At 39.0% G+C, this 22,042-nt stretch overlaps 1 protein-coding gene across 3 annotated transcripts; it reads right to left on the minus strand.

Annotated features, from left to right (window-relative positions):
* Nucleotides 1-287: 287 nt before the first annotated feature.
* Nucleotides 288-5,822, minus strand: LOC143391314 (folate receptor beta). 3 transcript variants are annotated; one of them, XM_076844008.2, is made up of 5 exons: nucleotides 5,694-5,822; nucleotides 4,166-4,324; nucleotides 1,208-1,396; nucleotides 915-1,050; nucleotides 288-768 (listed from the first exon to the last, which is right to left on the minus strand). In XM_076844008.2, exons 2-5 carry the CDS (start codon nucleotides 4,310-4,312, stop codon nucleotides 482-484), a joined length of 759 nt encoding a protein of 252 aa, XP_076700123.1. In that variant the 5' UTR covers nucleotides 4,313-4,324; nucleotides 5,694-5,822; the 3' UTR covers nucleotides 288-481. The 3 variants fall into 3 exon arrangements, with proteins under 3 accessions (XP_076700123.1, XP_076964808.1, XP_076700124.1); XM_077108693.1 differs by lacking the exon at nucleotides 5,694-5,822 and adding an exon at nucleotides 5,001-5,642; XM_076844009.2 differs by lacking the exon at nucleotides 5,694-5,822 and adding an exon at nucleotides 4,690-4,778.
* Between the last annotated feature and the right edge of the window lie 16,220 nt (nucleotides 5,823-22,042).

Raw genomic sequence — 22,042 nt, forward strand, 5'->3', positions numbered from 1 at the left:
CTCATTTAGGGCCATAGGAGCAATAGAATCCCTGAGGACTACTGATTGCACTCACTGGGAACACATGCTTTCTAGTCAACAACTCCTTTACATTTCACAAGCCCAAGGGAAGGAATATTATCTCCATTTTATTGAGGAAACTAAGGTTTTCAAGCATTTGAATTTTACATAGTGAATGGCAGAGCCGGGATTAAAATACAAGTCTAGTTGTATTAAAATACAAAAGCTATGGAATCTGTCCCTCACCCACTACTCACCAACTCACAGCTAAAATAATACATCACACATAAATATGTCACTAATTTATTAGAACTGACTGTTGGAAGAACCCAAAGCCCTATCATGGAGGAGGAACTGGGTAGCAGAAGACTGGGTAATAGATGGAAGCAGGTTTAGGAATCTCTTTTGTGGAACCTGAGCGGAGCCCAGCCTGGTCATCCAAGCTGGGAGCAAACAGAGGGTGGTATGGGGAAGACTGGACTCAGACGAGGAGCCAGAGCGGCAGTATCAGGGCCAGGCTGAGCAGGTGAAGACCCATTCCATGGGGCATGGCCTCAGCATTCATGGCTGCAGCATAGAACCTAGCCACCTCCTCATTAGGGTTGCCTTGGTCTGGGTCAAACCACATCTGGATGCAGCGGCCACTCCCTCGGCTATAGTTGCTGACCTTGTATGAGTGACTCCAGAGACCTTCACAAAGGGCAGCTGGTGTGGGAAAGTAGCTCTCAAATGTGCGGCAGACAGCCCCAACTGGACACTTATTAACTCCTGCAGTCATAGACATGGTGAACACAGTCAGCCTGCTCTGGACCCAAATCTCATTTCTGTCATCCCAGAAATCCTTATCCAACCCCCATTCCTCAACGTCCCCCTTTCCAAACCTTACCTCCATCTCCCCACCCACAGGCCCTCACCTGAGGTCCAGTTCCAGCCCTTGTGCCAGTTACTCTTGCAGGTGAAGGATGTGCGACAGTCTTCCCACCAGTTCTGACAGTCCTCTTTGCATAAAGGCACATTCAGGAACCTCTCTTTACGCCAGCTCTGGTCCACCTGAGTGGGAAAGGAGGGCTCCTCTTAGCCAGGGATGATGATAGCCACAGACTTGAAGGAATTGAGCCAGAGGGCAGGAAGCCTGGGAAGAAGGACAGGGGTAGCTGTCCTTCCATCCAGGAAGCCTACTGGAGTAGGGTAAGGGAGAAACCTGTACCTGCTGGATCCAGGGCCCCAGGTTGGGCGAGCACTCATATAGACAGTTGTCCTGGATGAAGTGTCTCTTGCAGGCAGGCTTCATCTTACCACAATGATCCCAGTTAAAGTTGTACAGGTGGGAGGTGTCCTTGTGCAGCTCCTGGCTCGTGTTGACAGAGCAGCAGGCATTCTTCCTCCAGGGAGTGCACTGGATAGGGAAGACACTGGACTGAGTCCCTCTACCCCACACCCATCCTGCCACCTCCAGTCTCATCCCATTTGGTTCTTGTCCCCTGCCCCAGGCAGGTTCTCCAGGAACACTCACTGCAAAGACCTCTCTGTCTTTGACCTTCAGGAACCCCCATCTCAATGGGGAAAGAATTACAATAGCATGATCAAGGTTCTGTGGAAACCTAGAGTAACCTTGTCTTGGGGATAATAATTATCATTTATATAAAGTCTTTGTTTTTTAGTTGTCAGTAGGTCTATATTTTATTTATTTATATGTGGTGCTGAGAATTGAACCCGGTGCCTCACACATGCTAGGCAAGCACTCTACCACTGAGCTACAACCCCAGCCCTATGTAAAATCTTTACATTTGTTTTTTGATTTGTTTTTGTTGTTGTTGTTTGTTTTGTTTTTTGGTACCAGGGATTGAACCCAGGGATGCTTTACCACTGAGCTACATTCCCAGCCCTTTGTTATTTTTTATTTTGAGACAGGGTCTCTCTGAGTTGCTAAGTGCCTCACTAAGTTGTTGAGGCTGGTGAGGCTGGCCTTAAATTTTCAGCATACAAAGTCATTGGGATTTCAGGGATGTGCCACTGCACCCAGCTCATTTGTTTATTTTTAAAATTAATATTGAGCACCCAGAGTGAGCCAGTCACAGTTGTATTGCTGGGAATACATCAGAAAACAATACAGACAGAAACATGTGTTTATGGACCTTATATTTTAGTAGGGAAGACAGACAATAAGTAAGAAATGAAAAGAGAAAAAATGAGATAAAATCAGGATATGATAAATGATATGGGGAAAATTAGAGCAGGGAATGAGAATGTGGAATATGTGATGATTGCTAAAATTTTAAATAGCATGGTGGGGAAAAGCCTCATTGGAAGGTGACATTTTGAGCAAAGAGGCAAAGTCATGCAGTAATGTAGTTAAACTAAATTAATTCTTCTTGATAAGTATTAAGATCTGTCTCCAAAGGCTAAGCCAGTGCCAGACACATAATAAGCTCATAAACATATTTGCTGAAAAAAGTGAAAGATCTATTATTATTTCCAAATCTAAACCTGACTTCATCTTACACATGGATACATCATATTTCCACAAGCTTCTAATATAGACTGGGTTTTCCAGGATTGAAAATGCCTTAAAATAGAAAGTAATTCCAACTGTTTTTTCATACTTGAGTAGCTCCAGTGCTCCTAATGACTTAGAAATTATGTCATTGATAGAAACCCTGTTTAGAGCATCTTATAGCATTTATGTAGCCAATGGAATACAAATATATCAATCTTCATATGTAGTTGCCCCATTCATAGAGATTTTGTAAATGAAAGCAAGCACATACTATTTCCTGATGTCTTCTAATGTACCAGAGAACAGATGTGAACAGAGTTAGAAAATATTTTATTTTTACAGGTGGTTGTCAGCTTACAATGGTTTGACTTTGGATTTTTTTTTTTTTTTAACTTTTAACTTAATAGTGTGAAAGTGATATGAATTCAGTAGAAAGTGTACTTTGAGGGTTGGGAATATAGTTCAGTGGTACAGTGCATGCCTAGCATTTGTGAGGCCCTGGGTTCTATCTTATTTACAGAAAGTAAATAAGCAAGGAAAGAAACTTGAATTTTTTAATTTCATGGGGTAGCGATATATAGTACAATGTGGGGGCAGTAAGCCACAGCTGCTAGTCATGTGATCACAAGGGGCAATAGTCCATTCTCAGCAGTGTACTGGGTTGCTAAGCTGTGATGTTCAGTAGGTTAGGCATATTAACTTGTGATGGTTATTAGGACATAACCCCATGGTAAGTCAAGTAGCACTTCTACTTTCTGCTTGCAATTCCTTTGTATTACAGGTAGAGCATTATGTTGATATTTTAAAAATTGATTATACATGTAAATTCTATTAGCCTGAGTTTTACTCCAGAAAAGAAGATCTAAAAATATTTGTCATAAAAAGTAGACACTGAGGGCTGGGGATGTGGCTCAAGCCATAGCGCGCTTGCCTGGCATGCACGGCGCGCTGGGTTCGATTCTCAGCACCACATACAAATAAATTAAAGATGTTGTGTCCACCAAGAACTAAAAAATAAATATTTTTTAAAAAATTCTCTCTCTCTCTCTCTCTCTCTCTCTCTCTCTCTCTCTCTCTTAAAAAAAAAAAGTAGACATTGAGTCTAATATGGTTGCAAACTTCTGGCATAAATTTTTATTAAGTATGTGAATGTACAAGCACTATGCCCTGCATCCCTGTCACAAGGGGCCTTCCTTTATTCTACCTTTGCCACTCCATGGAATTAGCATGTCGTGAGGTTAAGAAGAACCATGTTTCCCGTGGTCTCCCACCCTCCAAATCCCTGTCCTACCTCTTCCCCATCACAAAGGCTGGTCATACCCAACTCCTGTGTGGACCCAAGTGCTTCTGTAAACCTTATTTCCCTTATTCCTGTGATATGGAGAACATCACCTACCTGTGTCAAAGAACCACTGGGAATAGAAAATCGTATACAGAAGCACATGATACCTAATAGATTATTCAGACATTGCCTACATGGTACCTGTCCTGAGGAGGGCTCCCAAAAATTCACCTCCAAATTCACTCTCCTTACTCTACTTTATCTTCTCTTGCAGCAATAACTTGGGCATGGGGGTATGACCTCTCAAGCTATTCCCCTACCACCCTGACTTCCTCCTCCCTGTTAGAACCAGCCCCTTCCCCAACGGAACCACATTCCAGACAGACCTGATTATGCAGCTTGTCCTCAGGACCTGGCTTTGCCTTGTGGTGTTTGGCATCCATACAGACATTGAGCAGGTCAGTCCTGTCCCGGGCACTGCATGTGGTGGCTATCCAGGCCAAAAGCAGAAGTGGTATCAATTTCCAGGTCATGTCTTTCTGTCCCTGCAGAGGGAGCTATGGTTAGGGAGACCAAGGCCTGTGGGGAAAGAGGTCCATCCAGGGTGCCCCCTCCAACCCCTGCCTCAGTCTCCCTGTCCTTGTAATAAATGAAAAATGAGGTCGGACCATGTTCCTTCAGTGCTGAGTCCTGAGGCTGGAGCAGAGAAGGTTGGCAAGGGGGCTCCCTCACCGAAGGCTTAGAGGGCTCAGAAGGGGAGCTGGAGCTAGTGGGAGGGCACTCTTTGGAAGAAATGCCTTGTGCCCTCACCTTCTCTTTAGATTTATATTTATGACAAGTAATTAAATAGTATGACAAGTAATTCAATAGTTCAAGTACACTCCTTGAAAAGGGCCACGTACACACTCACCTAGTGTCAGCAAGGGCTCTGTGTTAGACTGTGAGTCAGCTGGTTTTCCATGCCAGTCTAGAAACACTGTTAGCTCTGAGGATGTGGCAACCCAGTCTGCCTGCTGAGTTCTCCAGACTGGCACGAGGATCAAGTGATTTAACTCACAGGGTGGTTTTTGGTTAAGTAACACAAAAATGGAAATACTAGTGGTTACATAAAACATTGCTTCCTAAGGCTTTTCCTTCCCTATTCTCTGAAAGCCATTTCTGGCTCCACCTATTCTGACCCTGGCCTCAACTAACAGACCCCCACCCAACATACAAACACACCTGTCAAAATACAAATGCAAAGACACTCAGACTGAAGGAACAACATACAAGTTCCTCATGTTGGAGCAGGCTTCCAAATAAGCACTTGGAGTCACGGAAGGTGCCTGGCAAAAGTGACAGTACTCATCTCTGTTCATTCCTACCCTCAACCCACCCCCACCCACTACAGGTTGTTCCTCTGGGCTCTGTCACTGAAGTACATAAGAACCAATAATGAAGACCCCTTCTTCTCCCTCATTATTTCCAGCAATTGATCATCAAACCCTGTCTCTCCAAATCCTTTCTGAAACTCACTTGCCATGACTGTTTGGGGCCAGGTCTTTCCTTCAATTTTATCCCCTTTCTGTAGCCTTCCCCACATAAACCAGTCAGATCTAATAATAGATAAGTCCCTTTTCATTCACACAAACCTGCCAAGTACCCCCTTTGCTCTTTTTTTTTTTTTTTTTTTTTATGGTACCAGGGATTGAATTTAGGGGCAGTTGACCCCTGAGCCACATCCCCAGCCGTATTTAGTATTTTAATTAGAGACAGGGTATCAATGAGTTGCTTAGCGCCTCACTTTTGCTGAGGCTGGCTTTGAACTTGCAATGCTCCTGCCTCAGCCTCCTGAGCCATTGGGATTATAGTCATGCGCCACCATGCCCTGCCCCCCTTTGTTCTTTTCACCCTCTTCTCCTTGGAACACCTTACCTGAACCTCTTTTGCTGTTGGGAGTACACAAAGGTGTGTCTGATTTGGCCTCTCCCTAAGCTGGCAACAGACCCAGGCCCTGGGCTGTCCCCAGCAACTCTCTGTCCACAGCACAGGGTAGAAGAGCTCTGGTGAGCACAGAGTGAGAAGTCCTCACTCGGCAGTTTTGTTCTTCCTTCTCTTTCAGACTCCACCCCTCTCCAGGGTTACAGAAGTCTGTCCATTTAGTCATTCCTATTTTAATTTATCTCTTCACTTGTTAATTTGCCCATTTCAGGATCCACACAGTCAATATTCACTAATTCTTAAACAATTGCTCATGTCTAAGGAAGATCTGAAGTTTTTAGGAGCCGCAAGTGGTTCTCAGGATAAAACTAGCTGCATGAAGATAAGGCTTGGTAAATAAGAACCCAGACTTTAAGGTCATGCCAAAGGGACTCAGTGAGAGAACCATTGCTTGCATGGCCTCGAAGAAAGTCACTGGACCTTGCTGAGCTTTAATGTGTTCAGAACACTTGTGAGAATTCTATATGGAAAAGCCTGACACACCACACTGAGTAGGATTAAATGATATATATCAGGTTAATTTGTGAGCATCCAGATAGACACAGGTAGAAGCTGAGGTACAAAAATCAAGGGATTTACTCCGGGATGCAGAAAAATAAAAATTGTCATAAATCTGATGAATGACAATATCTCATCATCTAGCATATTGAAAACATAATAAATAATTTTTATAGCTTTTAAAAAGATGTGATAAGAATACATATTTCATAAAATTTATCATCTTCAGCCATTCCTGGCTGTACAGTTCAGTAATTTTAAATATATTCACACTATTGCACCAAACTTCAGAGTTTTTCATGGTAAAACTGAGTCTCTAAGTCCATTAAACAATTCCCAATTTCCCCTTTCCCTATCCTCTGACAACTAGCATTCCTCTTCACTATTTTCTAAGGAATTTGATTCCTCTGGTATCTCAGATAAGTGGAATTACGTAGTATTCGTCTTATTGTGACTGACCAATTTCACTTAACATAATGTCCTCAAGATTCATTCTCGTTGTTCAATGTGTCAGAATTCCCTTCCCTTTTGAGGCCAAATAATGTTGTCTTGTATGTATAATACCACAATTTGATTATCATATTCTTCTGTGAAGAGAATTTCTTCACATCCTCACCAACACTTCTTGTCTTGTTTTGTTTTGTTCATTTTTTTTAAATTTTCATAGTACCCATCATAATGAGTATTAGGTATTGTGGCATTGATTTGCATTTCCCTAATGAATAGTAATGTTGAGCATCTTTTCCTATCCCGTTTGCCACCTGTATATCTTTGGAGAGATGTCTGTTCTCATTGCTTCCATGTGTTGACTGTTGTGAAGAATACTGCCATGAACATCTGTGTGGAAATATTTTGAGACTTCAGTTTCAATTATTTTGTATATATACCCAGAGTGGAACTGCTGAATTATATGGTAACTCTATATTTATTTCCGTGTTTTTGTGGTGCTGGTCAGAGTACCCAGGACCTTGCACATGCTAGCAAATGTCTACCACTGAGCTACATCCCCAGTCCTCTATATTTAACTTTTGAGAAACTGCCACGTTGTTTTCCATAGTGGCTGCACTGTTTCGCATTATTTTTTTTCCTTGTGTTTGTTCTGGGGGTTGAAACCCAAGCTTCACACATTAGCACTATACCGCTGAAATGCATCCCCCGCCCTTTCTTTTCTTTTTATTTTGAGAAAGGGTTTCACTAAGTTGCTGAAGCTGGCCTCTGAGGGTAATCCTTCTGCTTCACCTCTCAAGTAGCTGGGGTGTCAGGCCTGTACCACCCTGCAGAGCAATTTTCACTGTTAAATGTGATGTTATATGGGTTTTTCGTAGATGTCCTTTATCAGGTTTGGGGTTGAGGAATTTCTCTTCTATTCCCAATTTGTTTGGTATTTTGTTTGTTTAATCTTGAAAGAACCAACTTTTGATTTCATTGATTATCATTGTTTTTCTTGCTGTAATCATTATTTCTGCTAACTTTTAGGTGTATTTTGCTCTTCTTCCTAGGTTTTTTTTTGTTGTTGTTGTTGTTGTTGTTGTTTGTTAAGGTGGTAATTGAAGAGGTTTCTTCTTTCTCTCTTTCTTTCTCTCTCTCTTTCCTTCTTTCTCCTTTCCTCTTCCCTCCCTCCTCCCTTCCTCCTCCTCCCTCCCTCCCTCCCCCCTCTCTTTCTTTCTTTCTTTCTTCTTTCTTTCTTAACTAGGGATTGAGTTCAGGGGGCCTTAACCATTTACCTTATGATTTATTCTTTTATTCATTGGATATTTAGGAGTGTATTTAATTTCCATGTATTTGTAAATTTCCTCCTTTAAAATTTTTTTAAAATTTTTGTTGGACACAATATCTTTATTTTATTTGTTTATTTGTATGTGGTGCCAGGGATCGAAACCAGTGCCTTAAGCATGGTAGACAAGCGCTCTACCACTGAGCCACAACCCCAGTCCAATTTCCTCCTTTTATTGATATCTAATTTCATTAACTGTGGTTGAAGAACATACATAGTATTATTTCAATTATTACAAGTATATTAATGCAATTTATGGCTTAATATATGATGTTCCATACACCTTGAGAAAAATGTATGTTTGTTGGAGTGCTCTGAGATGTCTGATAAGAATAGTTGGTATACAATGTTGTTCAAATCCTTTATTTCCCTATTGATTTTCTACCTAGTTATTCTATATACTCCTGGTATAGTAGGATATTGGAATCTCCAACTGTTATTGTTAATTGTGTATTTCTTCAATTTGATCAGTTTTTAGGGACTCTGTTGTTAGGTGCATTTGTGTTTATAATTGTTATATCATGCTAATAATTTGACTCTTTTGTCATTTATGAAATATCTTTCTTTACCTCTTAACAATTTTGGTCTTAAATTCTATCAACCTAATATTGGTATAACCATTCCATAACTCATTTGTTTATTATTCATATGATCTTTCTCCATTCTTTTAATTTCAACCTTTGTGTGTCTGTGAATGTAAAGTGTGGTTCATTATAGACAATATGTAGTTGAATAATTTTTTAATCTTCAATCCCTGCATTGTTATTGGAATATTTAATGCAATTTTATTTAATGTAATTATTAATGAATATATATAGGAATTACATCTGGAAATTTATTTGTTTTATGTAAATCTTTCAAGTTTTCTATTGCTCTCTTTCTCTCTTACTGTCATCATCTCCTCCTCCTCCTCCTCCTCCTCCTCTTCCTCCTCCTCCTCCTCCTCCTCCTCCTTCTCCTCCTCCTCCTCTCAGTATGGGGATAAAACCCAAGGGTGCTCTACCAATGAGCTATATCCCCAACCCTTTTTGATTTTTTATTTTGAGACAGGGTCTTGCTAAGCCACCCAGGCTGGCTTGGAATTTGCTATCCTCCTGCCTCAGAATTACAAATAGCTGGATTACAGGTGTGCACCACCACATCCAGTCATTACTGCCTTCTTTTGTGTTTAAAAGATATTTTCTCATGCATTGTTTTAACTCCCTTGATGTTTCCTTAACAATATTAAATTTTTATTTTATTGTTTGTTTGTTTGTTTATTGTATCAGGGATTGAAACCAGGGGTGGTTAACATGCCCAACCCTTTTTATTTATTTTTTTAATTTTGAGACAGGGTCTCACTAGGTTGTTCACAGCCTCGCTAAAAATATTAAATTTTTTTCTTAGAGTTTGCCCCAGGGAATACAGATGACATCTTGGTTTTTTAACTGTTTCAAATTAATGTCAATAAGTTTCAGTAGTGTTCAAAACTTTGCTCCAGTATAGCTTCCCTCCCTCTTCTACTCCCTTGTGCTGTCATTGTCACACAAATTACACCAGTGTTGGGCTGGGGCTGTAGCTCAATGGCAGAGCGCTTGCTTGTCTAGCATGTGCGAGGCACTGAGTTCGATCCTCAGCCCCACATAAAAATAAACGAATAAAGGCATTCTGTTCATTTACAACTACAAAAAAATTTTTAATTACATTAGTGTTATAAACCCATCAGTACAACTTATGAGTTATGCAGTTGCCTTTTTCAATTAGATAGAAAAAGAAAAGTGACAATATAAACACATTTATGCTATATTTTATATTTATCTTTGTAATAACGTCATCAGGGCTCTTTTATTTCTTTATATGGATTCAAATTACTGCCTACTATCCTTTCATTCCAGCCTGAAAGATAACTGCTTTTTTTTTTTTTTTTCCTCATGGGGCCAGTCTGCTGGTGACAAATTCAGTTTTGTCTTTTTAACGAGTGAATGACTTAACTTCTTCATTTCTGAAGGATGGTTTTACTGACTATAAAATTCCTGGCTAATAGTCTTTTTCTTGCAGCATTTTGAATATGTTCACCCCATGCCTTTGGGCCTGCATAGTTTCTGATGCAACACCAACTATTGATCTCATTGACAATCCCTTATGAACAATGAGTTATTTTTCTATAGTTGCTTTTCAAGATTCATTCTTTGTCTTTCAGTAGTTTGATGTGTTTAGGAATGGATTTCTTATCTTACTTGGAGTTCATTGACTTTTTTGGTGTGAAGATTAATGAGTTTTATAAAGTTGGCAGGTTTTAGTCATTATTATTTAAGCCGTTGGTTCTCTCCATCTCTTATGGTACTCACAATCATGTGTATTATGGTGTACTTGATTGTATTCCCTTAGGTCTCTCAGATTTTCTTCATTTTTTTTAATTTAGTCTTTATTTTATTTATCTATTTTGGTACTGGGGATTGAACCCACAAAAACTTTACCACGGAGCTACTCCCCGGCCTGTTATTTATTTATTTATTTTAATTTTGAGACAGGGTCTCACTAAGTTGCTTAGGACCTTGTTAAGTTGCTGAGGCTGGCCTCAAACTTGCAGTTCTTCTGTCTCAGCCTCTCAAGTTGCTATGATTACAGGCATGTGCCACTGTACCCAGTCTCTCTTTTTATTCTTTAGAATAGATCTTTCTTTCTTACTTTTTATTTTCTTTCCTTTCCTTTCCTTTTCCTTCCTTCCTTTCTTCTTTCCTTCCTTTCTTTCTGACTAGGTATTGAACCCCGGGGTGCTTTACCACTAAGCTACATCCTCAGTTCTTTTTATTTTTATTTTGAGATGGACCTCTTGCCAGATTTCTGAGGTTAGCCTTGAACTCATGATCCTCCCCACCTCAGCCTCTCAAGTTGCTGGGATTATAGGCATATGCCCCTACAGGGGGCTTCAAGAATAAATAGTTTCTATTTTCTATCAAATTATCAGGTTCTTCAAGTCTGCTTCAGAGCCCTTCTAGTTTATTATTGCTATTATTAATTTTTCAGTGCTGGAGATAGGACCCCCCCTCATGCTAGGCAAGAACTCATTAAACTATACCCCTAGTTAATTTTTTTTCCATTTTTAAAATTGGTGCATTATAGTTTTACACAGTGGGATTTGTTTACATATTTGAACATGCACACAATATAACAATTTAATTTGGCCAATATCATTCCCCAGTATCATTTCTCCTTTTTATTCCCTCTTCCCTTCTTCTTATCCCTTTTCTTTGATTTTCTTTTTTTTAATATTTATTTTTTAGCTTTAGGTGGACACAATATCTTTTTTTTTTTTTTTAATATTTATTTTTTAGTTTTCGGCGGACACAACATCTTTGTTTGTATGTGGTGCTGAGGATCGAACCCGGGTCGCACGCATGCCAGGCGAGCACGCTACCGCTTGAGCCACATCCCCAGCCCTGGACACAATATCTTTATTTTATTTTAATGTGGTGCTGAGGATCAAACCTAGTGCCTCACACATGCCAGGCGAGTACGCTACTACTTGAGCCACATCCTCAACCCCTTCTTTGATTTTCATGAAGCCCCTCCCCTTTCTGCTCTCTAGCTTCCACATATGAGAGAAATATATGATCTTTGACCTTCAGCTTTGTCTTATTTCACTTAATGGAATGTTCTCAAGTTCCATCTATTTTTCCTGCAAATGACATAATTTCATGTTTCTTTCTGGCTGATTAAAGCTCCATTGTGCATATATGCCACATTCTCTTTATTCAGTCATCCACTGATGGACACCTAGATCGGTTCCATAGTTTGATTATTATGGATTGTGCTGTTATAAACATGAGTACACTTGTATCACTATTGTATGTTGACTTTAATTCTTCAGGAAAAATACCGAGGAGTGGTATAGCTAAGTCATGTGGAGGTTCCATTCCTAGTCCTTTGAGGAAACTCCATACTGATTTTCACAGTGGTTTTACTAATTTAAACCAACAATTTAAAACTGCTCCTTTTTCTCTACATCCTCTCCAGTGTAGCATCTTATTTGTTTGTTTGGTTAGTTTTGTTTTTGGTGGCAGGAATTGAACCAGAGGCACTTAATGACTAAGCCAAACCCCAGGTCTTTTTATGTTTTATTTTGGGACAATTTTCACTAAACTCCTTAGGGCCTCACTAAATTGCTGAGGCTGGCCTGGAACTTGGGATCGCCTTGCCTCAGCCTCCTGAGCCACTGGGATTACAGGTCTGTGCCACCACAGGTGGCCTCAGGGTAATTTTGACTTGCATTTCCTTAATTGTTAAAGATGTCAAATATTTTTTCATACATTTTTTGGCCATTTGTATGCTTCTTTTTTATTATTATTTTTTAGTTGTAGATGGACAATTTGCCTTTATTTTATTTATTTACTTTTATGTGGTGCTGAGAATCGAATCCAGCGCCTCACACATGCTAGGCAAGTACTCTACCACTGAGCTACAGTCCCAGCCCAGTATTGCTTCTTTTGAGAAGGGTCTGTTTGGTTCATTTGCCCACTTATCAATTAGGTTATTTGTGTGTGTGTGTGTGTATGTGTGTGTGTGTGTTCAGTTTTTTGATTTCTTATATATTCTGGATATTAATTCTCCATCAAAAAAGCAGCTAGTCAATATTTTTTCTCATTATGTAGGTCCTTTTTTCACATTCTTAATTGTTTCCTTTGCTGTGCAGTTTTTTAATTTGATGCCATCCCATTTATTCAATCTTGGTATTATTTCTTGAGTTTTAGGGGTCCTATTGAGGAAGTCGTTGCCTGTACATACACATTAGAGTGTTGACTTGTTTTCTTACTAGAATTTCATGGTTTCAGAGTGAGAGATAAAGATATAGTCTCATTTTTTATTTGAGTTATTATTCTGTTTCACTGCAGAATTTTAATTTGGTGTTTTTGAAAACAATTTCTTTCTCTTTATTAAAATCCTCTGTTTGATGAGACATTATTTGCATATTTTCCTTTAATCCTTCAAGCATGATTTTTCTTAGTTCTTATTATAACAGATGATTTGAAGATTTTGTCTAATAAGTACAACATTTGAGCATCCTCAGGGGATAGTTTCTATTGACAGCTTTTTTTTTTTTACCATTTCTTTGCATGTCTCATGTTTTTCTGTTGAAAACTGGATATTTAAAATAATATAATGTAGCAACTCTGTAAATTAGACACCCCCACCTATCACTGTTGTTTTGTTTTGTTTTGTTTTGGTGACTGATTTGTGATTTTCATAGACTAATTCTGTAAAGTCTTTTTTTTTTTCATGTGTGGTCACTGAAGTTTCTGCCTGGTACATAGTGGTCAGCTAATGATTGGATTGAGATTTCCTTCCATTCCTTGAACTCACTCTTGGCTGGACATGTTGGCACACACCTAAAATCCAGTGACTCAGGGGGCAGGAGCAGGAGGATTACAAATTCAAATCCAGCCTGAGAACTTAGAGAGACCCTGTCTCAAAATAAAAAATAAAAAGGACTTGAGATGTGACTCAGTGATAAAGTGCCTCTGGTTCAATTCCTAATACCAAAAATAAAAAATAAAAGTGAAAATAAAAAGTCTCTCACCCTTCACCAAGGGGCTCTGTATGTTAGTTCGTGCATGTCCTCAATCCTCCAACAATTTCCTCTGCCCTCTTAGGCACCAGAGTTGAGAGTGGAGACTTCTCATGTCTTTCCTGGATATATGCACAGTTCAGCAAATGTGGGTGATTTATAGATTCCCAGGAGTATATCAAAGCTTTTCCAAGACCCTTATCAATATCTCATTCTCTGACTGTCATTTTACATTTTTCTGGTCAGCCTCTTGTTTGCTTCAGCTGGTATTCCTACCTCCAGCAGCTGGAATGTCAAACAATTTGCTGCTGATGGTTTAGACAAACATGTTATAGATCATTTTTCACTGAATGAGCTCTGAGACAGGCAAAAAAAAAAAAAAAAACTAGCCCAGATAATGGGTCTTTTTTTTTTTTTTTTCCTTTTTTATTGAGACAAAGTCTCATTATGTTGTTCAGGCTGACCTGAACTCCTGGGCTCAAGTGGTCCTCCTGCCTCAGCCTCCTAAATAGGTGAGACTACAGGCTCATGTCACAGTGCCCAGAATGAGACTCTTAAAGGGAGCTGCCACATAGGTCTAATAGTGACAATTCTCTAGGGATGGGCTTTGGGGACACGGCAAACCCATTCTGCCCCCTCTAGTGGCTGCTGGGCTGCTGATTTTCATAGTTCCTGTGGTTGTGGCACTTGATTTCAAAGGTTACTATGGAACTGGGGAGAAATCAATGAAAAAAAAAATGCCACCAAACTTACTAGATTGGAATCTCTACTGAGATTCACTTATTTTTCTTGAATTCCTTAGATTCTTGAAAGCTTCCGTTAATTTCAAGAGCTCTGGGAAAGTTGATTTTGATCATTTTTGCCAGTGTTCTTATTGCTTTTATGGAGGGATGGATTTTCAGATATCCTTACTCTGTCCTTCTAAAAGTGCTGCTTCCGATTACTTCTATTTTAAGAAGTATAAATCTTTAAATAATATTGGTTACTCATAGTATAAAGTCTATTCTCTCTCTCTCTCTCTCTCTCTCTCTCTCTCTCTCTACCTGGTATTGAACACAGAGTTTCTCTACCACTGAGCCATGCCCCCAACCCCCTTTTAAATTTTATTTTGAGAAAGGGTCTTGCTAAATATCTAGGCTGTCTTCAAACTTGTGGTCCTCTTGCCTCAGCCACCCGAGTCACTGGAATTACAGGCATGCAACACCATGCCCAACTCTAAAGTCTATTCTTAACATGAAAAAATAAAAGTTATATTTTGTTTCCTGTGTGTTTTCCCCTGACAGCAGAGTTCCTTACCCAGCCTGAAAATGAACTTTCACTTCTCAAAAAGCATGTTATTTTTTTACTTCTCTCTCTCTCTCTCTTTTCTTTAATGCTGACTCAAACTCTTGGGTCATGATTATTTAACATAAAATGATAGGAGTCCAGTCCAGATGGGGGTGTAGTTCAGTGGTAAAGTGCTTGCCTACCATACACAAGCCCCTGGGTTTGATCTCTAGCACTGGAAAAAAAATTGGGGCTAGGGATATAGCTAAGGGCTAGAGCATGCTTAGCATACTTGAGATTTATCTCCAGTACACACACACACACACACACACACACACACACAACCAAACCCACAAAAATAGGATTCCTCACTTTAGAGAAATTGTAACTATTAATACAAGTGTTTTAGTCAGCTTTTTTGCCACAGTGATCAAAAACCTAACAAGAACAATTTAGAGAAGGAAAAGTTTGTTTGGGTCTCACAGTTTCTGAGGTCTCAGCCTATAGAGGACCAATTTCTTTGCTCTTGGCCTGAGATGAGGCAGAACATCAAGGAAGAATGTTGTGCAGGAGGAAAGCAGCTCAGGACATGATAATCAGGAAGCAGAGACTGAGCTGGGGTTACCAGGGACAAAGTATATGGCCTAAAGGCACACCTCTAGCTCCTACCTCCTCTAGCCATATTCTAACCACCTACAGTTACCACCCAGTTAATCCATTCAAGTGGATTAATGCACTTATTAGGTTAAGGCTCTCATAACTGATCATTTCACTTCTAGCACTTATTAGGTTAAGGCTCTCATAACCTGATCATTTCACTTCTAAACTTTTTTTTTTTTTTTTTTTTTTTTTTGTGTGTGTGTGTGTGCTGGGGATTGAACCCAGGGCTTTGTACATGCAAGGCAAGCACTCTACCAACTGAGCTTTATCCCCAGCCCCACCTCTAAACTTTTTTGCATTGTCTCTCACATGAGTCTTTGGGGGACACCTCATATCTGAACCAAACAAAAGGTTTTGTAAAATATGCTTTTCTTATTAACAACACAGCCAAGACTGAGGCCATTATCTTACAAAACTTTTTTCTGTTATCCTCCAAAATAAAATTCTAAAGTCAGAATAATAAAACCAGGCTGGATTGTGGTAGTGCATGACCACAGTCAACTACTTGGGAGGCTGAAGTGAGAGGATCACTTGAGTCCAGGAATTTGAGATCAGCTTGCCCAACAAGGGAAAACCTGTCTCAAAACCAAATAAAAAACAAATAAAATGATCAAGACCTCTTTTTTTTTTCCCCCATACTGGGGACTGAGCCCAGGGCACCTAACCACTGAGCCACATCCCCATCCTTTTTTAAAAAATATTTTGAGACAGGGTCTCATTAAGTTGCTTAGGGCCTTGCTAAATTGCTGAGGTTGGCTTTGAATTTACAATCCTCCTGTCTCAGCCTCCCAAGCTACTGGGATTACAGGGCTGCATCAACATACCCAGCTTCAAGGTCTCTTTTATACTAAAATCATATTTCCCAGATTGCTGTTCGATTACATGAAAAATTTGCTCCCACACAGCATGGCACTCAGAAGTAAAGAAAGATGGAATTAAGATAAAGATGGGATAAAGAAAGATGCAAAAAATAATTACTTACAATTGGCATGATCCACGTTTTAAACATTAGTTTATCAGTATCATAAAAATTGCCCTATCCAAACCAGGCACTGTGGCTCATACCTGTAACTGAAGTGGCTCAGGAGGCTGAGGCAGGAGGAACACGAGTTCAAAACCAACCTCAGCAACTTAGTGAGGCACTAAGCATTACAGTGAGACCCTGCCTCTACTAAAATATAATAAAAGGGTTGGGGATGTGGTTCAGTAGTTAAGCACCTCTGGGTTTGATCCCCAGTACCAGCCCTCTCCAAAAGAATTGCCCTATCCATTATGTCCACAAGTTATGAAAAACCAGCCTCTACCTCAGAGCAAAGCCTGTCCAAGGAAGGGACATGACCTTTGTCCTTGGAAAAACCCACAGAGCGCTCCTAGTCACATTCCCACCCTGCTAAGTTGTTTATCTACAGGAGAGATCTGCTGCGCCAGGTGTCCCTGACTCAGTCAGGCTAGGTGGGGATCCATAGCAGCCCCCTAGCAGCCACCAATCAGCATGAGACAGGGAAATACCTGGGTTGCCAGATGACCCTCCCAGTAGTTTATGATGTTGGGAAACCATGTAGTTCAGCACGTACACCCCTCTTGGCTTAAACCAATCAGTTCAAACCAAACGAATACCCCCTTTGTACTGACCAATCACCCCTAGACAACTTGTTCCCGCCAGTGAATGTGCTAATCATGTTTTAGAGTTGTTATTTGATTTTCCCGCGGTGTGTGATGATTTGCTAAAAGAGGCTATGATGTATGTGAAATCCCTGCCCTCTCCAAAAAAATGTATAAAAATGCTGCAGACCCTGGGTTCGGGGCCTCTCAGCGTCACCAGTTGCTGTGCGTGCGTGCGGAGGACCGAGCTACCTCGCAATAAACACCTCTTTGCTGCTTACATCGATCTTGGGTCTCTGGTGGTCTTTTGGGGGTCCCGAATTCGAGCTTAACAGTTAGAGATTCCTGCCAATGCAAAGAGAGGGGCCCATCCCATCCCTTTTAGATGATTTTTTTTTAATGCAAGATAAAGGGTTTTGATTGTGATTGTGGTCCTTCCTGAATGGATAAAAGCATACTCATGTTCGTATTGCAAGGTCAATTTTATTTCCAAGGTAATTTTTTTTAAAGAAAGAGAGAGAGAGAATTTTTTAATATTTATTTTTTAGTTTTCGGTGGACACAACATCTTTATTTTATTTTTATGTGGTGCTGAGGATTGAACCCAGCACCCCGCGCATGCCAGGTAAGCGAGCTACTGCTTGAGCCGCATCCCCAGCCCCTCTAAGGTAATTTTTTAAAATAATTTTTTTAGTTGTCAATGGACCTTCATTTTATTTATTTATATGTGGTACTGAGAATTGAACCCAGTGTCTCACACATGCTAGGCAAGTGCTCTGCCACTGAGCCACAACCCCAGGCCCTCCAAGGTGATTTTAATCCTAGTTTAGCCTTTCATTGTGATGCACATCTTACAAAATAGAGCCTATGCCCTTCAAGATTCATAAATATATTCATCATCTATCATTCATACAGCTCAGGCACATAAAGGGGACAAATAGAATTATTAAAAAAAAACTTGGTTAAAGCCAAAACCAACATTATAGTGAGAGGGGAAAAACTAAAAGCATTTCCTTTAAAAATCTAAAACAAGACAAGGATGTTGACTCTCACCACTCCCAGTCAATATACTACTACTGGCCAGAGCAATTAGGCAAGAGAAGGAAATCAAAGAGATAAAAATAAGAAAGGAAGAAGTCAAATTATCCTTGTTTGCAGATGACCTTTCTAAGTATAAAATATCCAAAAAACTCCACCTAGACCTAATAAATAAATTCAGCAAAGTAGCAGGTTTCAAAATCAACATACAAAAATCAATAAATAGCTTTCCTATATACCAACAATGAATCTGCTGAGAAAGAAATCAGAAAAACAATTCCATTAACAATTCCTCAAACAAACAAAAAAAAATCCTAGGAATGAATATAACCAAGGAGGTGAAAGACCTCTAGAGTGAAAATAATAGAACTTTGAAGCAAGAAATTGAAAAAGACTCGGGCTGGGGCTAGGGCTCAACAATAGCGTGCCTGCCTAGCACAGGCAGGGCCCTGGATTCGATCCTCAGCATCACATAAAAATGAATAAAAAATAAAGGTATTGTGTCCAACTACAACTAAAAATTTAAAAAAAAAGAAATTGAAAAGACTCAAGAAGATGAAAAGTCCTTCCATGTTCATGGATAGGAAGAACTAATATTGTTAAAAATGGCCACATTAATAAAAGCAATATACAAGTTTAATGCAAACCCCATAAAAATGCCAATGACATTCTTCATAGAACTAAGGGGAAAAAACACTCCTAAGATTAGTTTGGAAGAACAAAAGACCCAGACTAGCCAAAGCAATTCAAAACCAAAAAAGCAATGCTGGAACATCACAATACCTGACTTCAGATAATATTATAGATTTATAGTAATAAAAACTGCATGGTACTGGCATAAAAAAATAGCCACATTGATCAATGGTACAGAATAGAAGAGATAGAGACAAACCCACATGTGTGTTTATCTGATCCTTGACAAAAACCCATTTACCAAAAACATTTTCATAAAATATAGCCTTTTTAAGAAATGGTGCTAGAAAAATTCATTATCCATATGTAGAAGAATGAGACTAGATCCTTATCTCTCATCCTGAGCAAAAGTCAACTCAAAATGGATCAATGACCTAGGAATCACACCAGAAATTATGAAACTCCTAGAAGAAATTATGAAGTCACCACTCCAACTTACAGGTCCAAGTAATGACTTTATTGATAGGATACCTAAGTTCAGGAAATAATACCAAAAGTTAATAAATGGGATGGCATTAAGTTATAAAGCTTCTGCACAGCAAAGGAAACAATTAAGAATGTGAAGAAAGAACATTCAGAATGGAAGAAAATCTTTAGTACTCTTCTGACAGGATTAATATCCAGAACATATAAAGAACTCAACAAGTTTATACCAAAAAAATCCAATTGATAAATGTGCAAATGAATTAAACAGACACTTCTCAAAAGAAGAAATACAAATAGCCAACAAATATAAGAAAAAATGTTCAACATCTTTAGTAATTAGGGAAATGCAAGTCAAAACTACATTGAGATTTCACCTCACTCCAGAATGAGTCAGAATGTCAGCATAAAAAATACAAATAATAATAAATGTTAGAGAGGATATGGAGAGAAAGGAGCAGTTTTACACTGTTGCTGGGATTGTAAATTAGTACAACCACCATGGAAATCAGTGTGGAGTTTCCTCAAAAGACTAGGAATGGAACCTCCACATGACTTAGCTATACCGCTCCTCGGTATTTATCTTGAAGAATTAAAGTCAACATACAATATTGATACAAGTGTACTCATGTTTATAGCAGCACAATCCACAATAACCAAACTATGGAACCAATTTAGGTGTCCATCAGTGAATTACTGAATAAAGAAAATGGGGCATATATGCACAATAGAGTTTTATTCAGCCAGAAAGAAGCATGAAATTATGTCATTTGCAGGAACATAGATGGAACTTGAGAATATTACGTTAAGTGAAATAAGACAAAGCTGAAGGTCAAAGATCATATATTTCTCTCATATTTGGAAGCTAAAGAGCAAAAAGGAAGGGGAAGAGCCTCAAGAAAATTGAATGAAAGGGATAGGGGGAAGGGAGAAGGAGAGAAGAAGGAGAAATATTGAGAAATTACATTGGTCAAACTATATTGTTATATTGTGGACACATACAAATAAATATGTACAATGAACCCCACCATTATATATAATTATAATGCACCAATAAGATTTACAGAAAAAATCAGTTGGTTAAATTGACTGAGAAAACTAATTCTCCCTGTCTCCCTCCTCCAGGTTCTAATAATATGTTTTCCTCAAAGTAGCCATCAAACGAGACCTCAAGAAATATAGCTGTCCTCAGGTTTGGGCTGTTCCACTGAAAATTCTTTCGTTCTGATATTGGATACTAATAGATTGGCAAGACCATATGGTACTGTCAACAGGTAATTTCTATTCTCCTTTTTTACTTGCTTGAGGATCCCTTCCATAGTTTATAACAGGAAATAGACTCATGTATTTGACATCACAACCATAAACCCACACTTGGATGAGTCAACCTGGGAGAGCCTTGAGACCTGGATTTCTAAAAAAATTCCATGCCCCAGGCAGAGGACTTCTATGGAAGAAGATACTCACCCAGTAAAATGTAGCAAGAAATAATGTTAAAGGAATGAGTCAAGCTAATGAAGGAGATATGATTGTGGTTACTGTCTGTATTTTGGGTAGCATACTTCATGATCTTTTTTGGATTAGTCATAATATGTAGACTTTTTTCTTTCCCCTGGCTCTGGTCTCTAACCCTTAATTTAGCAGACTATACTTGTGCCAACTGGAATAAACACTCTCTTTAAAAAATCCAAGATAAGCCAGGCGTGGTGACACATGGCTGTAATCCTAGCATCTTGGGAGACTAAGGCAGGAAGATAACAAGTTCAAAACCAGCCTTAGCAATTTAGCAAGGCCATAGTAATTTAGCAAGACCCTGACTCAAAATGAAAAATAAAAAAGGGCTGGGGATGTGAATCAGTGGATTAAGCACCCCTGGGTACAATCCACAGTACCAAAAATCAAACAAAAAAAAAAAATCCAAGAGGCCAATCATGGTGGCACATGCCATAATCCCAGTGAATAGAGAGGCTGAGACAGGAGGACCACAAGTTGGAGGTCTGTTTGGACCTCAATTTAGCAACACCCTTAACAACTTAGCCAGACTGTGTCTCAAAGTAAAAAAAAAAAAAAAATGACTAGGGATGTAGCTCAGGAGTAATGCACCTCTGGGTTAAATCCCCAGTACCATAATAATAATAATAATAATAATAATAATAATAATAATAATTAATAAATTTTAAAAATAAAAATCCAAGATGGGTGTAGTGGTGCACATTTATAATCTCAGCATTTGGGTAGGTGGGTGGTAGTGCTGATCCAGGAGGATTCAAGTTTAAGCCAGGAGCCAAATGCTAAATTCTTTAGAATGCTTTTCTTCATCAGCACACATTACAAAATGCAGAATCATATAAAATTCCCTATATGCTATAGGAGAGTATCTTATAGGCAATTATTTATTTATAATTACCATAAAGGTTACCTTTTTCAAGTTTACAATGAGTGGTACAAACTAATTATACATGAATTTTATAACATTTTCATTTCTTCCATAATTTTCATCCTTCCTCATTCCCATTTACAGTTTATCTCAATTTCCATCCCCAGTCCCAGGCAACTACTAATATCTGTCTCTATAAATTTTCCTCTCCTGGATACTTCATATAAATGGAATCCTACATTTTGAGATCTCTTGTTTCTTACCACCCTCACTTACATAATTTCCCCTCCTGGGTCCCATTACATAATTTTTTTATATTTATTTTTTTAGTTGTATATGGACACAATACTTTTATTTTATTTATTTATTTTTATGTGGTGCTGAGGATCAAACCCAGGGCCTCGCACA

This window comes from Callospermophilus lateralis, chromosome 2 (genome assembly GCF_048772815.1).
Source record: "Callospermophilus lateralis isolate mCalLat2 chromosome 2, mCalLat2.hap1, whole genome shotgun sequence".
Classification (NCBI taxonomy): Eukaryota; Metazoa; Chordata; class Mammalia; order Rodentia; family Sciuridae; genus Callospermophilus; species Callospermophilus lateralis.